General features: G+C 38.2%; 1 protein-coding gene across 1 annotated transcript in view; it reads right to left on the bottom strand.

Annotated features, from left to right (window-relative positions):
- CCDC60 (coiled-coil domain containing 60) overlaps positions 1-25,233 on the bottom strand; it is a 55,350-nt gene that overhangs the window by 5,360 nt on the left and 24,757 nt on the right. Inside the window, exons 4-11 of the mRNA XM_069871300.1 lie at positions 15,165-15,344; positions 13,050-13,172; positions 11,994-12,098; positions 10,235-10,325; positions 8,182-8,410; positions 3,474-3,564; positions 2,757-2,855; positions 1,317-1,439 (exon numbers count right to left, since the gene is read on the bottom strand). Coding sequence (XP_069727401.1) covers positions 1,317-1,439; positions 2,757-2,855; positions 3,474-3,564; positions 8,182-8,410; positions 10,235-10,325; positions 11,994-12,098; positions 13,050-13,172; positions 15,165-15,344 — 1,041 coding nt within the window. The remainder of the gene's footprint in view (positions 1-1,316; positions 1,440-2,756; positions 2,856-3,473; positions 3,565-8,181; positions 8,411-10,234; positions 10,326-11,993; positions 12,099-13,049; positions 13,173-15,164; positions 15,345-25,233) is intronic.

Genomic DNA, 25,233 nt, shown 5'->3' with positions numbered 1-25,233 from the left:
CAAAAACATTAAAAAATTAAAAGTGTGCTTTAAACATTACCATAATTCTGCACAGTTAGCTCAGAGGATACTAAAAAGGTAGAAAACAATGAATGTGAAGAACATATTGTATGTTCAGTCTGTGGACTTTAATAATCATTTTTGGTTTTGCAGTATTCTGTACATGTTCATATTTCTACAAACATATTAAAAAGTTTGTTTTGTATCAACTCTAGGCTGTAGGTAAAAAACAAACAAACTTCAGAATCAAAACATTTAAATTGATATTCAACCTTTGTTTTCTATTAGGTATCCACTGTTTAAAAACAGAGTACTGTACAGTGATTTAGGGTAAAATATTATTTTAAATACAACAGAAGACAGGTAGAACTGTGTGAGCTGAACTAGAATTTTCACCCAGAAACTGGGCTTATGCATGCATTCCTACAAAAACTACTGTGTTAGAAAAAAAGTCTGCTTTTCTTTCCAGTAAATTATTTATACTATATCCTGCCAAACTGAGATTTCATCTCCAAATGCTGATCAAACAGAATACACTTGTGTGGCTGTATGGAGAATGGTAAAATAACTGCAGGTAATAAGTTTCCAGTGGACTTGTCCTCACAACAACTGCCCAGGGAAGAAAACAAGGACACAGTTCCAGGTAAGGAAGGCTGTGGAGACATAAAAATCTAAGTACAAAATGGAACAGCAGAACGGAAAGAAGGAAATGAGAGGGAGAAAGAAAACCCTGCCTGTAACACCCTTCAGAACAGCAAAGTAGAGAAGGATCTCAGGTCTGATACTTATTAAGACAAAAGCATGTGCACAAACATCAGAGATGAATGTTTCTGGGCAAAAGGAAAAGGATGACAGGCTTTGTCTGCTCAACAAGGTAGAAATGTCACTGATCTGGGAAGAGGCCTTGAGAAAGAACACTGCAACTGTTACTATGAGAAGAGTCAAAATAATGTTGAAAAACAATATCCAGTGATCTCTGAAATGATAACACAAGATGGTCACATAGATTGTGTGTAGACTGAATTCATTATTCTGTCTTTGGGTGAAAGGGAGTACAATGTCCAAAGTAAATATAACCAATGTTTTTAGTAAAACTATTTCCAGAAACGTAATTGATAAATATCCCCAAACACTGCTGAATACCTAATATACTTTTTGTACACAGTCATAAAACTTTCTGTCATCATCCCTATATGCTTATTTTCACATCAGTCTACATGAATGCAGCTTTAAAAGACCTGAAGACAAGCCCTAAATCTGACTAGAAGCAAGATGTGTAGCATTTTAAGAGTATACAGAAGACAGTATCTTTTTACCACTCAAGGCTCTCTAGGGTATCGTGTAAACGACAAGCTGCTGCATCGTGTACTGCTGTGAACTTTTGCCTCATGTTGTCACACAAGTTAGATTTGCTTTTAATGAAAGAGCTGATATGGCAGCTGCAACAAAAAACACCACAAAAACCTGGAATTAACACTCTGTGATAACCATTTTGTGGTAAACACCTGTGTTGCTCAGAACATACAGTGATGTGACCCCAGGTAAATTTTGACATCTCCTTATTCTCAGTAAAAATCCAAATTTAATATAATTTATTTTGTAAATTTGATTAATCATAGAATCATCAGGTTGTAAAAGACCTCTTGAATCATCAAGTCCAACCATTCCTATCTGCCACTAAACCATGTCCCTCTCCTACCCGTCTTTTAAACACATCCAGGGAAGGTGACTCAACCACCTGCCTGGGCAGCCTGTTCCAGTGCCCAATGACCCTTTCTGTGAAAAATTTCTTTCTGATGTCTAATCTGAACCTCCCTTGGCAGAGCTTGAGGCCATTCCCTCTTGTCCTGTCCCCTGTCACTTGGGAGAAAAGGCCAGCTCCCTTCACTCTACAACCTCCTTTCAGGTAGTTGTAGAGAGCAACAATGTCACCACTCAGCTGCTCCTCACCACTTTCGTTGCTCTTCTCTGGACTCGCTCCAGAGCCTCAACATCCTTCTTGTAGCGAGGAGCCCAGAACTGAACACAGTACTCGAGGTGCGGCGTCAACAGTGCCGAGTACAGAGGGAGAATATCCTCCCTGGCCCTGCTGGTCACGCCGTTTCTGATTCAAGCCAAGATGCCATTGGCCTTCTTGGCCACCTGGGCCACTGCTGGCTTATGTTCAGTTGCTGTCAACCAACACCCCCACGTCCTTCTCCTCCAGGCAGCCTACTAGCCACTCTTTCCCTAGTCTGGAGCTGCACAGGGTTGTTTTGCCCCAGGTGCAGGACCCGGCATTTGGCCTTGTTAAACCTCATGCCATTGGTCTCAGCCCAGCGGTCCAGCCTGTTTAGATCCCTCTGGAGCCTCCCAACCCTCCAGCAGATCCACACTTCCTCCCAGTTTAGTGTCATCCACAAACTCTGCCCTCTGGAATTTTAAGGTGGCCGTTCTGTTAACCCCTCTCCTCACCTCACCTAGAACTGAGAATTCTACCATCTCATGATCATTTTGTCCTAGTCGTCCTCCAACTGTCAATTAAACACCCCGTAAATTACATTAAATTTGGATGCTTACTGTCTTTCATTCCAGTCACGTCCTTCCAGGAAAGGGCCTTCGTATTGCACCAAAACCTATGAAATGTGCTGCAAGGTTTCACTGGCCTGCTCTCATGTGATAAAATGCTCTCTGACATTTGCATGCCAAATGCTTCTGCACAGAGCGCTGAATTTATACAGCATATAGTGTGCTTCAAAATAGATTTGTAATCTTACCCCTGCCTTCTGGGCCTCTGATTCCTTGCTATTGTGCTCTCTTGGTCCTTAATGAATGGCATGTTTACTCTATGATTCTTCTGAGACTCTGGCAACAAACTGTAAGACAAAAGGTTTAAAATAGTGTACAGTAGTCCTTCAGAATGAGAAAAATTCTACAGGTGCTGATAAAACATTCTTGGTATTACAGACTTGCTGGACCTATGCAGGTACGAAATCTGTTTCTTTTGACCTCAGAGCTCAAGGGAAAAACACTTCAGCAAAGCCTACGTGTAGGAATGGTTTGTCACATAGATTCTACTGCTGTGGAAACAGAACTGAGTAATGAGGGAGCACATCTAATGTAAGCTTAGCTAGATACGTTATAGAGAGACCACTGATAAATGTAATGGTAGAAAAAACAGTTCTATAGGAATAAGATAGAACATCACCCCCCACTTTCTTTTTTCCCCCCTACAAAGCTGCTAGAGCATAAGATCTCTATTGTTTGGAAAGGCAAGATTCATGGGGTATTTACCAGAAAATACATATTGCTTGTCTGGCTAAAAAATGGTCTTTCCTGCCACCCACGCAAAAAAATGTAAACGTCACCTGAATTCTTTGAACGTTGAATTCAGTTCTTTGGGGGTTGGGGGAAGGAGAAAGGAAAAAAAAGCATAAGCTCTATCTTGATCAGTTGCTTCTCCCTGTCATTCAGAAACGCATTAGACAACGTACTGCTTCAGTCCAGTCTTCTTATCGATAACTTCTTGTTTATGGACATCCTTTGATGCCTCTTCACGTATTTTCTGGATGACTTTCTGTAGGGCTGATAAAAAAATAGAATCTGTTAAAACATGTCAGCTTGATAGTGCATTCCTCTCTTCCTTGCAGAGAGGATGCTATATATACTGGCCTGAATGAGACATCCTAAAGAAACTTGCTATCTATTTTTTTAAAAAATTGTTTCTTCAGTTAAAGCAGCTTTTAAAAGAGATTTCAAGACAGGTACCCAAATATGAATGCACCCAATTCATTAATCACTTTTGAAAACATAAGCTTTGTTCTTTCAGCTGTGAAAAAAATCCAGTAAGTAGAAGATACTAAATATTTTTTACGTTAGATGCTTATAAAAACTTATTAGAAAAACATGTAGATTGCACCAAACTATGCAGGAAGTCTATTTTCAGTTCCTCTGTTGTGCTGTAAGCATTATACTGGCATAACTGTCAAGTTCTATTAATTTCTAAGTCTGCTGTATCACTTTGCCATTTTTCTTTTAAATGCTATATGGAATTTAATACGTTTAACATCGTTGGGTATCTAATTACCTCTCTGTGTCTTCTCATCAGCATCCACTAAAACATGACACATCCTCAAGTAGTCCTTCATGGGCTACAGTTTCAAAATTGTCCACCTTTGAGCAGAACTCTTTCATTAGTAAGTCTTTACTGTATTTCTGCCTTCTACTATAAAGTGAATGCTTATATTCTCCTCTCCCTTGAATACCTGGAAAGCCAATTTAACTCACTGTTTTCCTTCAAATTGACATCTTTGTTTTCCTTCGCATCGCTATTTCATTCCTGTTTTGATGCCAAACCCCTGGAGAGACACAGAGATGGCCATCTTCTCTGCGTAATTCCCTCCAATCACTCATGCAGCAAAACAACTGTCATGCTTGTTATGAAACATCCCAGTGTTTGCTGTCAAATTGTAAGTCACCCTCTGAGGGGCTCAATATGTCCTATATGGTAATAAGTGACACTTTAGTGAGCACTCCACACCTTGAAATTCCAATCCCCAAATTCAAAAGGTCCTTTTCCTACATTTTTGTTAAGTGTCACATGTAGTATAATACAAAATGACTGTTGACTGTTAAATAGCAGCACAATTTCTGCTTGTTAGAAGCACAGGATATTATACTGTGAAATAATAAATGCAAGAGATGGATGGAACAAGTTGCTGGGCATTAGCTAACAGTCTAAAATTTTAAGAACTGTGCTTATCATGAAGATCCTCTATCAGCTGTGGCCAAACGAGTTTCACGAGCAAAGAAACTAGTGAGAAACGAAGTTCCAGCACTGGCTGGATCTAATGATGTCTCCATGGTGACCCTTACTAGTCTCAGCGTAAGCCTGTTATGATGCTGGCTCTGCTACCAAACCTTTTAGAGCTCAGAAGCCGTTTGAATACAAAGACTGATCCCCCACAGAGTCTGGCACTTGACGTTGATATGGGCAGGGAGCCTTTGCTCAAATTGAGCTAAGGCTGCATACAGATCTCAGCTGTTCTTGGCATGCAGTGTCCGAACCCTTCTTAGAAGAACCCAGTCCTTTCTATTTATGGTTACCATTTGGGCAGATTGAATAGCTGATCTGAAACCCATCTACTCTGCAGATACCAGTGCTTTGGGGAACGACGATGGCTTTACTAAGCACTGGGTACATTTGATGTTTTCTCCAAAATCAGCTGAGTTGTCTAAAGCCAATCCTGAAAGCAGTCCCGTTAGCAGATTTTGGAGACACATCATAGGAAAAAAAGCAGGGCTAATACCACAAAGATATAGCTCCTCTTTTTGGCTCATCAACAGCAACAGAGAGCACAATACCTCTCTGTCCTCTGTTTTCTAGCATTAGAACTTGTTCCAATTCTCCTTTTGGAGAAACTGGGAAACAAATACTCAAGCTTGTCCGTATTTGTAATATTTAAAAAAATATTAACCTCCATAGCTGTGAGCTAGTCACAACGTATTTAGAGAAGAGAAGAACAGCAAAGAAGAAAGTAGTAATTTCACTTGACTAATATTTACCTGTTTTGCAGGGATCTAACAATGATAAATCAATTGAATAGTCATAGATAAGTCCCAAAGAAAAGCCCAAAATTCAGGTATAAGTTTTATATTGAAGGTCGTTTGCACAAATATCTATACCTCCTCTTTTAAAAGTATGTTTTTCACTGAGAATTCAAAGCTAAACTGCTGGCCAGAGAGCTTTGGGTATAAAACCCAGTTACTCTTTAATCTTTCAGATACAGATCTCACATTTTACTTCTCAGTGTAAACATAATGTACATCATTTGAACAGATCTGCATACACACAAAGTTCATTACACAGTAACCATCAAGAATTAGGCTTCCATTTAGATTGCATGGTCTCCCTCTGTGCAAAAGGAGATTTTTTTTTTTAAATGTGAAGGAAGCAAGCTTTGAACACTGATCTGTTTTGTATAATCTTTGACTGATTAGATGAAGACCAAATGATAAATGAGACTGCCCCAGCTGTGACCTGTTGTTATACCACAGCTGCAAGGACTACCATATCTACCTTTGTCAACATGATGTAAAATTTAAACTTTCAGACTCAGTACAGGTCCTTACTCGGCCAACAACACTGAAAAATCAAATTTGTATAAGCAGACATTTTACAGCAGCAGTCCCCAAACAATGGCATCTAAATTACAGTTTATGTAGAGTTATGAATTATCTCCTTAAAAGAAACCTTTCTCTGGGTCACACTCAGCTGTATGCACTGATTAGCTGCTTACTATGGAATTTCTTTCTCAATTCTGAAATATATATATGTGCACATATGGGTTAGAATTGTGTGCTCTTAGAATTTTCTCTGTATGAGTTACATGAAGCTTCATGAATTTGGGGTGTAGGGCAACAGTGCAGCTGTACTTGTAATGCATTTCTGATTAGTCCATGAAGCATCCTAGAATCGGAATTCAGGATTAAACATTATTATAGCAGCTTCAAAATTCATTATAGAATTGGACTTTTGCTACAGAGCTGCCCTGCAGAAACTAACTTCCCATAGTTTTTTTGGAGTTAGAAACATAATCCTTGAAAGGACCAGACTGGAAACTCAGGCTAGTTCCCTGAAATCACAGGCAATCATGTGATAGATGTTGTTCCAAAGAGTATGCTGAACAGCTTTCCCATACATCACACGTATCACAAGACATTTCTTTATGTCCCACAGCATAAGGAGGGTAAGAAGGCTCCCAGCTGCTACAGCTCAAAATTATTTTCAAATCTCATCTCACACACTAACCCATTGCTCATTTACATCTGTAAACAGATTGCTTGAAAATACAGCTTTGAATTCCCCACTACTCCAGTTAATGTCAAAGGAAGCCCATTCATCCATGCTCAGTGCCATGGATGGCAGCAGCTGTGTACGTAGTATACGATACAAGCAAAAGTTTCTCAATAAACCACCCAGTTTATGACAGCCTGAACCTGAAGATCTTTCCAACTCGGAGAACACACCAATTCCTGTATATTTAAGAGCAATTAGTTGTTTTTCATTCTATTCGTTTAATTGGTTTTGAACTTGAATATACTTCCAGCAATATACTGTAGCAATGAATTCCTAAGCGTAAGCATGCATTACATGAAAACACTTCCCACCGCTTTAAATGTTCTGCTAGATAATTTAATTAGGCGTCTCGTAAATCTGGTATCAAGGGAACTTGTGAAAAAACACTCTCTAATCGTCATTTTCCATGCACTTTGTGACATTATGGAGATCTGTCATAATCTTGTATTCAGACATTTCTTTTCTGCACTGAAGAGCCCTAGTCTGTTTAATTGGTTCACATATAGAAGCTATTCTGTATCTCTTAACATACCTCACAATTTCTTCCTATCAAATTCCACTACTTTTGATACCAGCCTCTCTGAATTAGAATTACCAGAATTGAAGAAGCACATACAAAACATTTGTATTTTTGCATAAAGTGTTTTCTGCTTTGTATTCCACTGCATTCTTAGAGTTATTTTTGCCTTTTTGATAGCTACTGAACATTCACAGAACCGTCCCAAATGACTCCAAGAGCTCCTTCCTGAGTAGTAATTTAGAGTCTAGCAGAGCATGATGTCAGACTAATAATGATAATATAAGTGTCAATTAAAAGATAATTAGCAGTACTAAATGCTAATGTGCTTTTCTGGTCCAGTTTTTCTTAAAAGGAAGGGAAAATACTCAAGCTTTGTACTGAAACACATTGCAGAACTAATAGACAAACTATTCTGTCAGGTCTATCAAAAGCAGGTAATCACTGACGAATGAGTAGGAAGAAACCCCTAAATTAAACAGAATACCCTAGGTTAGACAAATAAGTGTTCAGTGGATCAGTTGGTTATGGCAGAGAATAGTTTCGCTGTTTTCACTGCCTGTTGGACCTTACAGACATGGATGACAGTCTGATTTACAACTGCTATAACTGAATATTAATTAAAACTCTTGCTTAATATTCACATGGGTTTATGTTGCCTTTAAATCAATTTACTAAGAAGGAAGGCACAGAGAGACTTGCACCAAGTTCCATACACCTGAAGAGGAATACACTGGTACATCTAGTAGTGTCTTTGACGTAGATTCTCCCTGGTAACACTGAAAGGGTATCCATTTGATACTGGTAGTCGAGAAAAGTAACTTACAGGGGAAGAGAGGTTGTTGTTCTTTAGCTTGTGCTGACTCACTCATAACATCAGATGAAGCTACACTAATCTTGATGTTGTCTTCAGAGCCAAGTACAGTGGAAGTTATGCTGTCACGAGGGGTTTGACCACGCAGAGATGACCGACGGCTAAGCTGAGGGATACTCAGAGTAGATGTCTTGATCATCTTCCTTCTAAATGGACTGTATAGTGTTTTCCAGATGCTTTTCTGTATATTGAAAAAAAGCAACAGAAAGGAGGTGTTTTCTAACGTGATTTGAAAACAAAGAACCATATTCTATAGCTAATCCCAATATTAGATCCTTCTGATTCACATGTAACCTCACAGATTTTTCTCCAATAGTGATTTCTTGGGCAGAAACTCTTTCATTTTGTTGTCTTTCTTCCATACTTCTCCATTACAGCATTAATGCCAACAGATCAAGGTAATTTGTAAACTAGTAACACTGAAGCTGTAGCAAGGGTTGATAATAGAGTAACCTTCTCTTCTCATGTACCGGGAAGAATATGTCAAAGTGGTTTGACAAATGTTCAGGTCTCCTCCCAAAGCCTAATAACCTGGCAAATTAATTTCCTGTGTCAGGAATGCAAAACTGAAGTCTGAAAGCAGACTGAACTCAGCAGGCTTGATAATGGGAACTGTATGTATCATAATGCAAATGCCCCTGAAGGAACCTAGTATTTCCACTTGAAGTTTCATATCAAATATGAAAAGCAGTCCTCAAGTAATATTAGCATAAATGACAGAAAGGAAATTTTCATTAATTCAGGGAGGGGAAAAAAAAATATCAGCAATGTAAATGCTAAAAGACACATCAAGACTAGCACACGCTTTGGCTTCTTCTGCTCACGTTTGTTTGGACCTGGCCTTAGAGAACTGTTAAAACTGTATGGAAAAATCATAAAACCTCCCATTTAGAAACAACTCTGTTATTTATGTGACTTGCTGACTTTCCCTCTCTGTTAACAGCAGGAGAAATATTTGCATAAAAACACAGTCTTTTAAAAGTTTCACAACTTTCACTGTTTATTCCCTAACAGAAATCACAATCTTCTATTGAATCATTTTAATTATTATGCAATGAGGGTATGAGCTGTAGGTGCTGACAAATAACAAAAGCAAGTGGCCTGCACATAACCATAGCTCAGATTTCTAAGAGTGCCTCACCTGGTGTTCTAAGAGCACTTCACAGAACTTGTTTAATCGAGCCTCATGGGGAGTGAAGCCAGGAACTAAAAGCTTAAGCAAACTGCTGAAGAGCAAAATGTAAGATGTGCTACAGAGATACCCACTGGTTCTTTATTAAGTTCTTCTGGTTATACTCCCAAGCATCACTCATTCCCACTTCGTTTTCCTCCTGTCACTCCAGCAGATTCTGAACTAGCTTTCTGTGGTTTCAGAAAAATGGTAAAACAGCCATCAAGTGTAAGAAACACTTCTGTAGTGTTTAATTTCCTCTCAGGTATTATCTTTATGTTTCTTTTAAAAGGCTTTCATCTGAATTGTTCGCATTCTTCTTTACTTAGCTTGCTTTGAATGTGGCAAGTAAATCCTACTTTCTTTAAAGGCCTCAACATTCAGAACACATTTCCGAATTTAGCTTTATGTTCTGCATAAGAAGGCAACCAAACAAATCCTGACTAGAACTCTCTCAAATAAGGCCTCCAGGATTGCAGTCTGAAATTCCCATTTGACTGAAAAGGACCTATATATGCGGAAAAGTACTGCTACATGAGTTTGGGTCATAAAAAAGTGGACAAATGCAAACAAGAGTCTATTGATGTTTTAGCTGGATATTTAAGTCTTCCCACATCAGAATTTTTCATTAAGAGCAAGCTACAGTTTCAATCAGCTATATACTACTCTTCTTTTTACCTACTATGAAACTGTTCTTATTCAAAACGTAGAGACAAGTATTCTGAAGTTACAAGATCCAGAGCGTAAAATGAGTTATCATATTCAGTTACTCAACTAAACAAATGCTTGAAAATTTGGATTAGGTCCCAAGGAAGAAATTAACAATTAAGTTACCTTTATGTTTGCAATAAGGAGCTCCTCCATTAGTGTGGCTAACGTTTCCTCTTCAATTTCTCTTATTGTTTTTTTGCGGCCACCAGGGTCTCTAAGTGAAAACAATTCAATTAGTTTTCCAGTTTGAGAGTCTTTCTTTTATTATAAATTCTTTTAAGAAATGCAGTTAATGGAAAGTAAATGGTGTCTGATTGCTACTATGATGTATATCTTTGTAAGAAATGGGAGGACAATATAAGGTGTAAAGGACATGAGTAAGTTATAGCCAAGAGTGAAGAACCTACAGAAAGTATGGTCATTCTACCAACCATTCATGCGTGTACTGGGCCAAATCATGCTCTCATCTTGCTTGAGTACTGAAGAATTTTGTCCCCTATAGCAAGATTTCAAGGAGAGGAATGACAACAGGCTCATACAAATTTGATTTTTTCAGTGCTATTGGCCGAATGAGGACCTGCAGTGAGTCTAACCATTAAAATGTTACATCATGTTGACAAAGGTAAATGTGGAAGCCGCAGTTCTTGCAGCTGTGGTATAACAAGATCACTGCTGGGGCAGTCTCATTTATCATTTGGTCTTCATCTAATCAGTCAAAGGTTATACAAAAGAGATTAGTGTTCAAAGCTTGCTTCCTCCACCACATTTAAAAAAAAAAAATCTGCTTTTGTGCAGAGGGAGATAATGCAGTCTAAATGGAAGCCTAATTCTTGATGGTTACTGTGTAATGAAGTATATGTGTATGCAGATCAGTTCAAATGACACCAAGGGAGAGGAGTGGTGGTTAGGGACAGCAACAGAGAGCAGGAGGAAGTATACCACAAGACAGGGCACTATTCCAGAACATGGAAATGAATCCAGAGCTTTATGTATTTATACTCTGCTGTCAGCCTATATCTGTGAGGCTTACTGACAAACTCTTATCCCAGTCTACTGGCTGGTCCTTATATGCAAAGGGGTGAAATACCCATCCACAATACATACTGGACTGATTTTCTCCTCCAACTTATCAGGCTAATTCTATGTAATGCTACTCTGCCACCTCTGTTACACGCAAGCACAGTTTGTCTTGACTGAGAATATACAGAGAAAACAGAACTGCTTTGAAGAGATCTGCACTGCAAATCAGAGGGTAAACCATTCACTGTCTTACCAAACACTTATGAATAATTTAAATACATGTTATGTAAACAAGATTTGATTGACTAAAAATGTCAGAAACTTAAATTAATATTTACTTTTAAGAGTATAAAAGTTCAGAAGTAATGCATATTTACAAGTACCCATCATCATCATGCATAATTGATAGAATAAAACCAACTACTAAGTATCACTTAATAGCTGGCTTTGTTCTGTAATTATAATGTATATGGAATTCCTGCTGAGTTCACTGGGATAACCCTCCAAGAGAAGGCTATGGGAATATACATACATATATTACAACAAGTATTTAATTTGCATAATTATTAACCGAAAGAGAAAAGGGAAAGAAAACACAACTAAAGTCGTCTGGGATAGCTCAGTATTTTCTTCTAGTTCTGCAACTTGCAATATATGACCATGCTGTGCTACTGATCTGACTATGCAAATCCCTGCTAATTCCACAGGGTCAAAGTTGATGTAAAATTTGTTTGTTTCATGATACAGAATTGATAACATTTAACTCAAATAGTTATTACTTGAAAGAAGAGAAACAAAAACATATAAAGGACAATAAGATTCCAAATTCCTCATTCCATCTAGTCATGCATTGCATACATACGTTGGATTCCAACAGGTTAATATAGAACGCATTGGATTGTTGGATTCAAGAGTCAAAGCTTCCAAAAGCCAGTGTATGGCACACAGCTGTCGGAAAAGATGTTCGCTGCAAGGAAGAGAAACAAATGTATTATAGAGTCAAGGAAACAATCAAACTAGCATTGTATTGGCTGACATAGATGCCTCTAAGCATTTCCGTAGCATAAGATTTTCTTCATTGTCTCAGTGAACTCTAGACACCTCTCAAGGTTATTTTTTTTTTAGCGTTGACACACAATTCTGAATCCTGGAAGCGTATTTTTGGATGTGAAATTTTCAATGGACTCATCTTGGTGATGTGCTCAGTGCTTTCACATCTATTAGGATTCCAGCATTTATCTCTTTATGGTGTAGATTCTTTTGGATTCGACAGTAGCTTCCAAGTTTTGTATTTAAGAAAAAGCAGGGTGTGAGTTTAAAATGTTGGCCCCATCTTTTCCTGAACTAAGATTATCTTTGACATTTTATGTTATTGCATGTACAAATGTAACTATAAGAAGACACTTTTGGTGAGCAACTGGGTTAATGAACTTAGAACAGAATAGACAGTGTGTATTAGAGACTAATACAAAACATATAGAAGCATACACAGAGTACAAGTACCGTCTTCCCCCTCTCTCTGTCAGAGATCTATTTTTATTAAATAAGGAAATAAAATTTTAATTTTGACAGCCTTTCTTTAAAATGAGCTTAACCTTGAAAGCTATACTGGGATAAGCAGATTTTATGTAACTTAGCCAGAATTAGTTGACTCAAGATCATCAAGGGAAATGATATGTGCACACATACACGTACAGAGTTTTCAGCAACTCATTAGGATTCAGTCATTTAAAGTTAGAATTCAAGAGTTGCTGTTAGTAAAGACAGCCCATTTCACCATACGGTCCTGAAATTCTCAGGATACCTGTTCGCCAGCTGAACAGTGGCTCTTGGCATATGTGTTCTGGGTCTGTGATATTGTGAATTTCCCTTTTGTCTTACCAAGGAGGACAGGACACAAATTTGCCTTCAAACATACCTTTTTGCTCCAGGGGGGTTTGGAATCAGGACACTGACACAAAGAGGAGCGAAAGACCGTAACGTCATCTTTTTTTTCTTCTTCCCTGAATCCCTCAGGTGGCTGCCTTCTGTTAGAGAGCAACTGTAGGGAAAAAACAAAGACTGAAGTTAAAAAAGGAATATGTGAAATGAATACAGAGACAGTAAAACTGAATCATGTTCACATCACCACATTCGCTCTTCTCCTTGCAGTTAAAAAAAAATTTAGTTGTATTTCTAAATTGTTAATTATTGCATTTATTATGATTTATTACTATTACAACCCCGATACTTGTGTTTACCAGGTGATATAATCATTACTTATTTCTGATGTGTTGATAGTACTTTATGAATTATAACTACGGAATTTATATTTATACATTTATAATACTGCTTATTATTAGCAATTAAGCATTTAAGTGAAATCAGATTTGGAGACAGATGAAAAAATTTGACTGATTTGTTTGAGATATTGTTTAAAACGCTGAGACACTGCTTACATTCCACTTGCCTTCTGTTGCCATCATGCCGAAGGTGTCAGTGAGATTATATACATACGAGGCCGAAGTTTCAAAATATGCCTGTAAAATTCTGTGCAATTTTTGCTGGGTTGCAATTTTGTGTACACAAAAACCAATAAAGATAAAATTGAAACATTCATCCCAATGAAAAAAAGTTTTAAGTTCTGGCCAAATCAATGTAACAGAAAATTGAGATCTCTGAAGCCTGTGGGCACTGTTTCTTCACTGCCACAAGCTTGTCTGGCCATTTACACTTGTTCAGAGTGTTTATAAAATGCTACCAAGGAGGAAATAGAAACGTTTAAAGCTGTTTTTCCCATATGTAAAGAACTATCCACACCTATTCTTAGACAATGGAGATTCAAGCTTAGTAAGTACAGGAGATGTTATAACCTTCACATACAGACAATACACAGAAGACAGGTGGTCCACAAAGAAAATATTGCATGAACTATTGTATGCTGGATCACAAATTAGTGCAAACCTGAAACTGAACTGGCCGTAGAAAAATAGACGAGAGGTTAACTAAGGTATGAGTAGAGGACGTCTTAAAGTTTTACACAGATTTCTTTAGCAAAGACCTCCTAGATGAACGAATGATTCTGGATCAACATTTCCTTTCTAGATCCGAGCCAGTCTGGGGATGTCAGCTTACTGTTACCTACTGTAAACTAGCAAGCAGTTGGAAAAAGGGTTGAGGAGTGCATGCCCCAAGCATTTCATTGATACAATTTTTTTTTAAAGCAAAGCAATAACTCTAACTAGTACACACAACACTGGCATGGGCATCTCAGCACTATATTTAAATTGAGATCAACATGTCTGTTTTCTCCAGCTAATTAGGAAATGAATAAACTCACATATTGTTTTGTCTAACAAAGGAGATATCTAACTAAAATATAAGCTGGCAGGTGCTCCTGCTGTCTTGAAAGAAATTTCTTAGATAAACCCTCAAGAAGTAGTTGTCTTCATTCAGATAACCTTAGAAAAATCATAAATGCAAATTTGTACTTATAAGAAATGATTGGACGTGAAGTCCACAGATTTTATTGTTCAAAACAACATGCCTGGCTTGTGCTTCCTCAAAACCCACTTCCCACTTTTTCTTCTCTGTAGTCCTAATAAACAACAGATTGCCGAAACAGACAGTGGGACCACTGTATGCTCACTGAAGCATCTGACATGCCTACTAACGAGGGGAACTTCTCCTTTGTCAACTGTTATGATAAGAAGCTGTTACCAAGTGTAGAGTGTTGGTACATGTACATGTTCAGGGTGTGCATCTGTCCCCTCCAACACATCCTGCAGTTGAGAAAATTCTCAAGACTCCCTAGTTTTGATATTTTGATATTTGATCATCAGTCTGATGATTTCTGTCTTCAGAATATTAGCAGATATTAGAGGTCTTTCCTCTAAAAACAAAGTTAAACTCTCAATTAACGTTAGCTTTAAGCAACTCATTGAACAAGCAAAGCATTTGGGTCAAGGCTGACCAAATGCCCTATACATTTTCACCTTCCACAACTTTTAAAACCACTGCCCTCAGACCACCAAAGCCCTCTGAGCAGACTTACGTGTCTATTTCTTCATCCGAGTCCTTCGCATCAGAAGAGCATTCGCCTGGCTGCAAGTCAATTCTCCACATTGTGCCCTGAGCTTGCTTGGCTGCTTTCAGTGTGTTCTTCTTCTGCAGTGATTCCTGGTGAAGTATATGAAAGTGTTGCCCACCTTTCTTCACAGAATTGAGATGTTGCCTGCCAAAAAATATCATCACCAGTGGTTTAGTGTACTAAAGAAACAGCAAATTAATTAATTTACCTGTTACCCACCAACTTAACTTCTAACAGAGATTTCCCATTTTTCTAAATTTAAGTTCAATGCTAGTATTTGATTCTGCAGCGTAGTAACAAAGTACAGCTTCCCAATATGAGCTGGGAGATCTTTCCCTTATCTCTTTCAGCTCCACACAGGTTAACTAAGTAGATGGTGTAAACTCATCATTGCTTCATCCGCTATTTGATTTTAAAGGTCCCTGCCTAATTCTAATTGATAGCAGCCAGATCACCACTGGGCCCCTTGCTATCTAACTTGGTTGTGTCACAGCCTGACAGGCACTGCCCTGAAGGTACCTGTTAGCTGCTACACTCCACTGGTTGTCAGAAGGCTGCAGTGTTAGTGACTGGGAAGCTGCCAGTGAAGCCTATGAGTGAGCTAGAGACAGCAGGCAGGGTATTACTGCAAGAAAAGAATCATAGAATCACCAGGTTGGAAGAGACCCACCAGATCATCTAGTCCAACCATTCCTGTCAAACACTAAACCATGTCCCTCAGCACCTCGTCCACCCGTGCCTTAGACACCTCCAGGGAAGGTGACTCAACCCCCTCCCTGGGCAGCCTCTGCCAGTGCCCAATGACCCTTTCTGTGAAAAATTTTTTCCTAATATCCAGCCTAAATCTCCCCTGGCAGAGCTTGAGGCCATTCCCTCTTGTCCTGTCCCCTGTCACTTGGGAGAAGAGCCCAGCTCCCTCCTCTCCACAACCTCCTCTCAGGTAGTTGGAGAGAGCAATGAGGTCTCCCCTCAGCCTCCTCTTCTCCAGGCTAAACACCCCCAGCTCTCTCAGCCGCTCCTCTTGTTCTCCAGCCCCCTCACCAGCTTTGTTGCTCTTCTCTGGACTCGCTCCAGAGCCTCAACATCCTTCTTGTGGTGAGGGGCCCAGAACTGAACACAGGATTCAAGGAGCGGTCTCACCAGTAAAAGAAAATAAAGAAGAAACCATAACGCGCTCCCCTGTAGGGTGCCAACAGATGCAGAAAAAAAAAAATAAAAGGTGAGCTAAGGCAGTGAAAGAGATATGGCACACAATTACTCTATAGCGTTTGATTAAAACGTTAGCAAGGATGTAGCAGCTGATTCAAGTCAGAGAAACACACTATCCAGGCACATGACACATCCCTTTCAGTTAAGGTGTTGCTGCCTTCCAAATCAAGTGTCACCAGGCTGTATCGATTCTTTCAAACACCATCCAGGCTTGAGAGCTAGGCCTCATTTATTTCAATGAGAAGTAATAACTCCTTTTTCTTACCAGACCTGTATTAAAACAGCTGAAGGTCACATAGGGTGCACATTGCAGGCATTGAATTCATTAGTTCTCAAGAGGAGCAGTCTAGTCCCTCCTCGCTTCCCTTAATGAAAATCCACTTGCACAATTCAGTGGTTTAGGGACTGGGTGTTTGGTTTTGCTGACACTGTTTTTTTAAGTCCAATGGCTGTAAACACAAGCCTGGAAACATTTCCCCTTCAGGTACAGAACAGCCTGCCTGCTAGATATTTCTATACTAACTTTGGAAACAGAATTAAAAAATAAGACAAGAAGATGCCCGTGATAAGAAATGCTGCACACTTCAGAAAAACATAAGGATTTCAGAGTTGTGTCAGACTGGCTTGGTGTTTGTCATAGGAGCCCAGTATTTTGCTTTACGGACTTCTCTTGGAAGACTATAATATGTTTAATGGCCTTGAATTCTTGTTTTATGTCCTTTTCCAGTAGTTTTCTCTCTCTTCTTCTGCCAACAATCAAGATAATTGTATGCAAAAATATTTTAGCCCTTCATGGTGCTTTTTCTCCATTTCTGCATGTGCTAATGTAAGGGTTACTTCTTAAAGATCAACCCCCTGCTGTAACTGTGCGTTATATTGGCACAAACAGCAAACCTGTTTATACAATAACTTAATAAATTTACCTGGGTTGACTATTTGACAAGTAGGTGAGAATCGTTTATTAAAATGCAAATGTAATCAAGGTGAAATTTGGAATACATTTATTAAAGCAATTGAGCTTCAGTCAACTGTAGTCACAAGATAGATTTTCAACTGCTGTTCAGATGAAAAAATGTCTTATTTTTCTAAGTTAATGTCTTTATCAGCATGAAAATTAAGAGAGTTTCCTGAGCAGTAATAACACACCATGGAATATTCAAGTTTTCTCTACAGGAATATATTATTATAGATAAGGTTCAATGACACGCACAAAGCAGTGAGCCAGTAGTGTACTACACATTTAGAAAATTGATTGCAAGAGTATTTTCAGTGCTTGCTGTAACTACATACTTATTGAGTTACTCTTTAAATCCTTTAGAGATTCAAGGTCATCAGTTAATTGTTATACAAGGCCACTAAATTATTGAGGAATTGAAGTTTTACTGCTAAGATTTGGGATTCTTGATGCCATTCTTTAAGTAAGAAATCACAAAAGTAAAAGGAAATAATAAATTTGTCTTAATTATAATTTAGGTGCTAGAAGAACATTAAGAAGCTGTAATAATAATGCCAAAACCCTTTAAATTGGGCTAAAGACAAGCTAGATATTTACTGTTTGTGGTTTTTTTACATTCTGTTTAAATATACCTTGTTTAAGTACACCGGGCCAGCTTCACTAGATTCAAAGGAATCATACTAAGGGTGTATCTGTCCCAAAATATTAAATTTTACAGCTGACAATCTCATATGTACTGCACACACAAACAAATCCAGGGGGAGATGAATCACTAAAGGAATGACTTGCACTCCTGATGCCGAATCCTTGCTCAGTTAAGCTGGTTGTAACTCCACCTGAACAGGATTGCTAGAAAGTTGGGCAGAAGCTGCACACCCACCCACGTGGCTGTTCCCCTGCTAAGCAGCTGCATCCAGTGCAGTGGGTGCTTCAGTCTTTTACATTTCCTGCTCATCTCCCTCTGCCTCGTTTCCTGAGGTGCAAAGAAGTTGCAGTCTACTTACACCAGATCGATTCTGTCTCTCTAAGGCAAAACATTATGTTCTGATCATGCTGAACAAATATTGTGAGATATAAGTAAAATAACTCTGTATCTAGCAAGCAATTTAACTACATAATATTTCTCTGTTCATGAAAACGTTAGCCACTGTTTCATAAAATGGCTTATTCAATTTTTTATCGTAATGGATACAGCCTTTACAGCAATAAAGCTGATGAGAGAACATCTGCTCCAGACGCTATGCAGAAAGAATTTAGCCCTTTCTAGAGGCTTACAGACAATTATAATTATAAATGAAACCGATGTGGCGTTGTTCTGAAAGCTACTGAAAGCACAGGTTTTCTAAATACCATTTCCTGTATTTTCTTAAAAGTATTTCAATCTGCATCTGCAATACTCCCAGCTAGACCAGTGAAAGCTCCTCTTGGGCACAAGGCCAGACCCCGCTGAGGATGTTGCAAAGTGAATATGAAGCCTAACATGTTGCACGAGTGGCAAACTGACTATTGAGCAAACGCTTCCCAGGTGAAAAACCAAGTACAGTTTAACACACACTGCCATTTTTAAGCATTCCGAGTAAATAATTTTCTATAGCAGAAGTAGGAATACAACAACAATAAATTTCTGTATAAAACTGAAAGCACAAGAGGCAATGACTTTGAAACTACAGTAATCGCAGGTAATCTGTATTCTGAGCATTACAGACTAAAATAACGGATTAAAAAACAGTACAATTCTTCCATGCCATCATGAGCTGTCATCCCATCAAAATTCTCAAACAAGGCTGGTGAGTATCTGGATCCTGAAGGAAGCGGTAAGAGCAGGAAGGTTGCTTCATTCGGATTAAATTTGACATCTACACCCTTGCTGAGTTTTAGGGGGCACCGTGTTACTGGAGGGTCTGTCTTTTTGAGCATGTAATAGGATGGAAGTTCTGGCAACCTGAGGTTATTAAGGACTCTGTGGTAACCTCTGCAGGAGCACAAGCGTTAATGCCCACGTTCTCGTCAGATTTGAATTGATTAAATGTCACTGTCCTTGCTGCTGTTTCAGTTGCAACATAACACTTCTTTTTCTGCCATTCTGTTTCCCCAAAATACTACGTTTTGTGCATGTGCATTAGCACACATCAGACTCCATTTGGGCTGTAGCTGAATTGTAATAGCTGAAGTAATTCTTATGTGTTCCTTAACTTCTGACAAGGTGCTGCAACAGCTAAATAGCTAATAATCGTGAAACAGTGGGCGACGCCAAGGTAAGAGAAAATCCATATGCACAAGGTGCTTTTCTTATTTACAAAGCACACACAGAACAACAGGAGAGAAAGCTAAGCATTTCTTGTAAATTTTCAACAGCGAAACCAATTTATACCAGTGGAGAATCTGTTCCATTCTCTTATCAATAAATACTGTAGCTGCAGACCATCTCACTCAGCTCTTTAGTGCCTCATATTCAGTGTTGTAATGTATATCTATGCCAGTATGTCCTAAATTTATTTATATTAAGACTGCTTCACACCTTTCCTGAGTAATTGTAATGAGAATTAGTGCATTGTTCATTTAAATACTCAGGGAGTTATTACAGGGTGCATACACTACATATTTTCTGAAAAAAAAAGCCATGGAGTTACGTTTACATGATGTTAAGCCTAGCAAGTCCTACTGTTGGGGTCTGCATTCAGGTCATATTCTGAAATTTTAAGACGTGGACAGAAAAAACTTGCAACAATTCACAACTAATACACAGCTACTAATTTGAATTAACTATGAAATCTGGTTTAGTAGTGTTTACAGCCAAGTTAGAGATGCAAACATATACACGAGGCAACAGATAATCAGGAATACACTGGTTACTACTCCTATTCAATGACTGAGTAATTACACAGTAAGAAGCAAATTGGTAAATATTCATACATATAGTATTCTTAGATCCAATTAAGACCAGATGAGAGTGACATTAAAATCTATTAAATGCAGTTAATAACCCACAGAAACTCAGACATATGTGATCATTTACCATACTGAACCATTAGCCATTTTGGCAAGCAACTAAAGTAGTAGCGTAACAACATCTGTTTTGAATAGTTGAAGACATACGAACAATCTGGAATACCCACATTATTTCAGAAGTAGATTCCCATTTTGTCCTCCTGTAGATCAATACAATATTCTATACTCAAATGACTCTTTAAAAACAAAAACAGGATTTGTGCCATGCTGTAACTGCTGCTCCTGGTGATCTGCAAAGAAAAGTTGTCTTTGGGGATAGGCACATTAAATTTCCAACTATTAGTGCCTCTGGAGAAGTACCTAAACAAAGGTGACTTGGGGGAAGTACTTCCAGAACAGCACAGAGAACACAGCTTTGTACTTATAAAAAGGCAGAAAAACAAGTCTGTGAGATTTCAAGGCTTTGATTTAAATTCTTCACCAAGAAGCTGTGGAGAAGCTATTAGTAAAACTTCAAAAGAAAAAAAATCATCTGGAGATTTCTGGGCTTTCCATTTTCTTGCTGTAAGAACGTACAATAATAACTTTATGTTCATATTACTGATAAAATCTCACTGCTTGTTAAGTGGAATTTCACTGAAGTCCCTCTACTGCTGGTTCAAAATTTTTGTGTGAAAGTAGAAAAAGCTCCTCATGATCCAGTGTCTTGCCTTACCACGTAAAAACACTTATAAAGTAGTGACATTTTACTACTAAATAACAGAAAACTCATTTTAAGTGTTAGCTTTGTTCAAACATTCAATGACAATGTGTCATTTTATATCATAATACATGGGATTAGGCTGTTGTGTTTAGATAGATAATAAAATCTCGTAAGCAATGAGCTATTTCCACTTAAGAAATTTCAGACATAAACAAACATATTTTTGAACAAAAGGAAGAGAGACCAAGACTTAAAGGAACAGCCTGGAAAGGCAGAAATGTTGATGGGAATAGCAGCCTTTCCAGTGACAGATGATAATGATTCATACATCCATACACTTAAATGGTTGTCTTTGCCCATGACTGCTGTCTAATTAATGTGAGCCATCATTCATGTAAAAGAAATTTTTTGCTTCTGGAAAAAACCAAAACCACTGCAAACCGCCAGCAGTGGCAGCGCTTGAAACACGCCAATTAGAGTGACTTCTGCCAAGCAGCAAAAGGGCACAAAACACTAGTTTCCAAGCAACTGACATAATGAAATATTAAATACACTGGGAACTAATATTGGCAGATAAACATTTCACCTTCTCTGTCAGGACTGCCTCACTCATCTTCCCTTCTTAACTTCACATTAAGAACTAACTTCTCCACACTGCTCTTACAGGCTCCACTGTGTCTTCCAGTAAACCATGTACATTAAGGAATGGCAACTTATCATAACCTCTAAACGCTAACATCCTTTTTGTCTCATGTATTAGGATGGCATTGGTATAGACTCATAGGTATGGACAGACAAGGTCATAACCAAAATTCAAAAAAACCCCATATTTCTTGCCATTTAAAATCTTTCGGTAGCAGCTGCCCTTCCAATTACAAAATGTAAACAGTTTAATACAAAAGTATTAAAGATGGCTACACAGCTACTAGCAGGAAAAGAAATAGGAGGAAGTGTTCTTTGGGAAGTAGTCAGACTAACTGTTGTTGCAGGTACAAAGAACGCATTCGTGGCAGCTGGACTTCCTGCACACAAGAGTGACTTTTACGGATCTGCCTTCAGGAAACCTGAACCACTTTAAGAGAGCCATCCAATTTCTAATTTAAAACGTAGAAAGCAGCCAGTTGAACACTGTTAAACTGCCAGCAGTTTGACATTTAGTTTTACTCAAGTAGCACAGCAGAGTAAAACAAATGCTCAGGAGCCATTTTCTTCAAACAATGAGAAATGCGATACTTGGGTTCACCATACCCTTTTTGCAAGTAAAGGCTTCACTGCCCCAAGGAACAGCATGGACACTTCCCCTTTGAACTTGCAGCCCAAATGTCTTGATTCCTAAATGTCGTAAGCTGAAGATGACCAAAACTTGCCATTTTCACATGGACACCTGTGCTTAGATGACAGCCACTTCACATTATTTCCAGCTGCTATTGTCTTCCTTACCTCCTTTTTACAACAAAGTATTTTCAGCTAATCTTGTTTGAAGCAACATGCTTATTCCTAAGCACTGGTTTTTGTGGTGTAGTTTAACAACAAGAGTATTTCCACCTGCGTTGTCCAGCGGCCGAATTAGTCTACAGGAGTGATTTATGCCATCTGCTTTTATTACTGATTAACAACTACAAGCCTCCAATGCTTTGGTAATCTCTTTTGCTGCAACTGTTCCTACATCTTTCTATAATTTATTAAAGATGTCTGCTTTCTTGGTTCTCATACAATGCATCTTCATGCAAGTGTGGATTATTTAACATTATTCCTGGATCCCATTTACAGATGTCATTGGAAAAAAGCAATAAGAAAGGATCTCCTTCTGAGCTGAATGTCATTTCAAAGGGGCTCTTGTTCTTGAGTTTGCTTAATTTTACTAGGAATAGCAATAGAAGATGTCCTGCTGCAGAAATGAAAACATAATTCTTAGCTCAAAGCTAAAGATATTTGAATGTTCAATGACAAAGGTGGTGTCTTTTCTGCTGTACTGTATTCCATCCATTGGATCTGACATTTGGAAGTACTTAGTAGTCAAGTAAACCAGAGTTACTTTGTGTCTACACAGCCAATCGCTACTAGAAGTAATATGTATTGACCTACAAAGGAAGAGGAATGATCATTAACTGCAGGTTTCCCAAAAGGTTTTTCAACTTATGCTGCACAAGGATAAAAAAAAATCCCTCCCACATTTAAGTGCTGTATTTTTAAAGCAATATCTGGGAGGTGATAGGTGTCTCACTACAGTGACTGGGTACGACTCATCACTTGGAACACGCTGGCATGACTTTCAGCTTGACACCAGTGACTGATAGTTTTGAAAATGAGTCGTTCAAGCAACCTCTGTTTTGTCGTCATCCTCTTTTATATCATTAAGGACTCAAGAAAGTATGAGAGAACATTACTGAGAGGAGGTATGCGGTCATAATTACAAGGTTTATCTTCAGTTTAATTATGCTTTTAATGTGTAAGTTAGAATATTAAAGCTTTATGAATGCAGCTAAGTCTGTTCTGGTAATGACTCTTCAAATATTTTTGAGATAATTTTAAGATTCATACTACTGTGTTATGTTACTGTGATCATTAAAAATCTTCCTCACAGTTTGTTCCATTATGATCCTTCATACAAACAAGCTGCAAGATCACAGACACTACTTCCTGTGAATACGTATCAATTAAAGCCCAATTAAGACAACTGCTGGGTGTTCCTTTTCAATCAGGAGGCAAAAAAGTAGCAAATAAATTCCCCATAGCATGGTGCTCTGCTAGCCTGACTGCTTTAATTGAAATTAAAATTTGTTGCCCTGGAGAAGAAAATCCCAGTTTTCTTCTTTCTTTCTTTCTTGCATTTTACACTCTGCCTTTTTTCCCCCTAAAATAGCTCTTTCCTATAGTCTGAAATTGCTACTGAGAAGTATTGCTGACATATACATCTCTTTCAACCTGCAGTGCAGTCATTCTCACTTGAAATTATCTTTTTCCACAATTTGACATCTCAATATTTGGTTAAAAAGTCTGTGGGTTTGATTTCTTTGCCCCTATGTGCAGATTTAGTCAAAGTAACATTGTGCAAACACTCATAATGAATGGCTAGAAAATTTTCATTGTTAAAAGGTCATACAATGACACTCAAAGAATTTCCAGGCTTACACAATGCAATCAAAATTAAAAAAACCCGAACAGTCAATTTATGCCTTTGATTTCCAGATGAATATTTCCTGTGGAATATTTTTCTGCATACTGGGTCATTTGGCTACTGTACATTTCTGAAAAGCATTAGAGAAAGTGAGTTCATATTTAAAAAATGGGTTTCCCTGACTTTTCTCAAGCAAATCCTCCATGGTCACTAGGGCTCATATCATAGTTCGCTTCTTAAATAATATAAAATAAGTAGGATTCATTATTTAATTGACACAGCAAGAAGAAGAAATGACATTAGGTATGTCACAGGATCACTACTGGGATTACAATGTAAACCCTGCTTGGTAGTACACAATATGACAGCCAAACTTCATTTGAGCATTTATTCAGACAAGAGTGCTTTCCAGAAATTAGTATTAAAGAGACCATTGCCTACACAGGAGCAGAAAGGCACATTTTTCCTGAGTGTACTAAGCAGCTTTGACTAAGTCCTGACCACGCTAAACTTCTGATCCTCAAAACACAAATGTGTGTATGCCATTCAATTGTGTGCAGTAGCACAAGATTAAGTCTTCCCTTTTTTCATCTTCCACGCATTTCAGCTGTCATGGAAAAATTCTGGTCAGGAATAATTCCACCTAGTCATTTGAAATCATAGGAAGCTAGTTTTGAATGCAACTGTGAATTAGATTTATGGGACAAGAAGAAAATGGCAGAGTTGGAGTTGCTTTAGCAGGTAGGTATTTTTTTACTTAACAGCATTTCCATGGGGTTCCTTTCATCTTCTGCATCAACATTAAGAAGGATTCTGCAAGCCAAATTAGGTACTAAGAAAAATTACACATCACCACCATCCTCTGCTGGTGTGGTGCAGGTACAACTAATCAGGGTTTAACAGACAATTCTGCTGATAATGTACGTAAAGAAATATAATCTTGTTTGGCTTCTGGAGGTGAGAAGTGATGAAAGACTAAAATAGGGGGTTTTAATCACTCAGAGAAAAGATATTACATCAAAACGCATTAGAATCAAATCTATTCACATCATTAAAAATCTACATTAATATAATTCTGCAGATTGCATTACCATTAAAA

This window comes from Phaenicophaeus curvirostris, chromosome 17 (assembly GCF_032191515.1).
Source record: "Phaenicophaeus curvirostris isolate KB17595 chromosome 17, BPBGC_Pcur_1.0, whole genome shotgun sequence".
Taxonomy (NCBI): Eukaryota; Metazoa; Chordata; class Aves; order Cuculiformes; family Cuculidae; genus Phaenicophaeus; species Phaenicophaeus curvirostris.
Note: the sequence above shows the minus strand (reverse complement) of the source record. Positions and strands in the feature narration are given on the sequence as shown.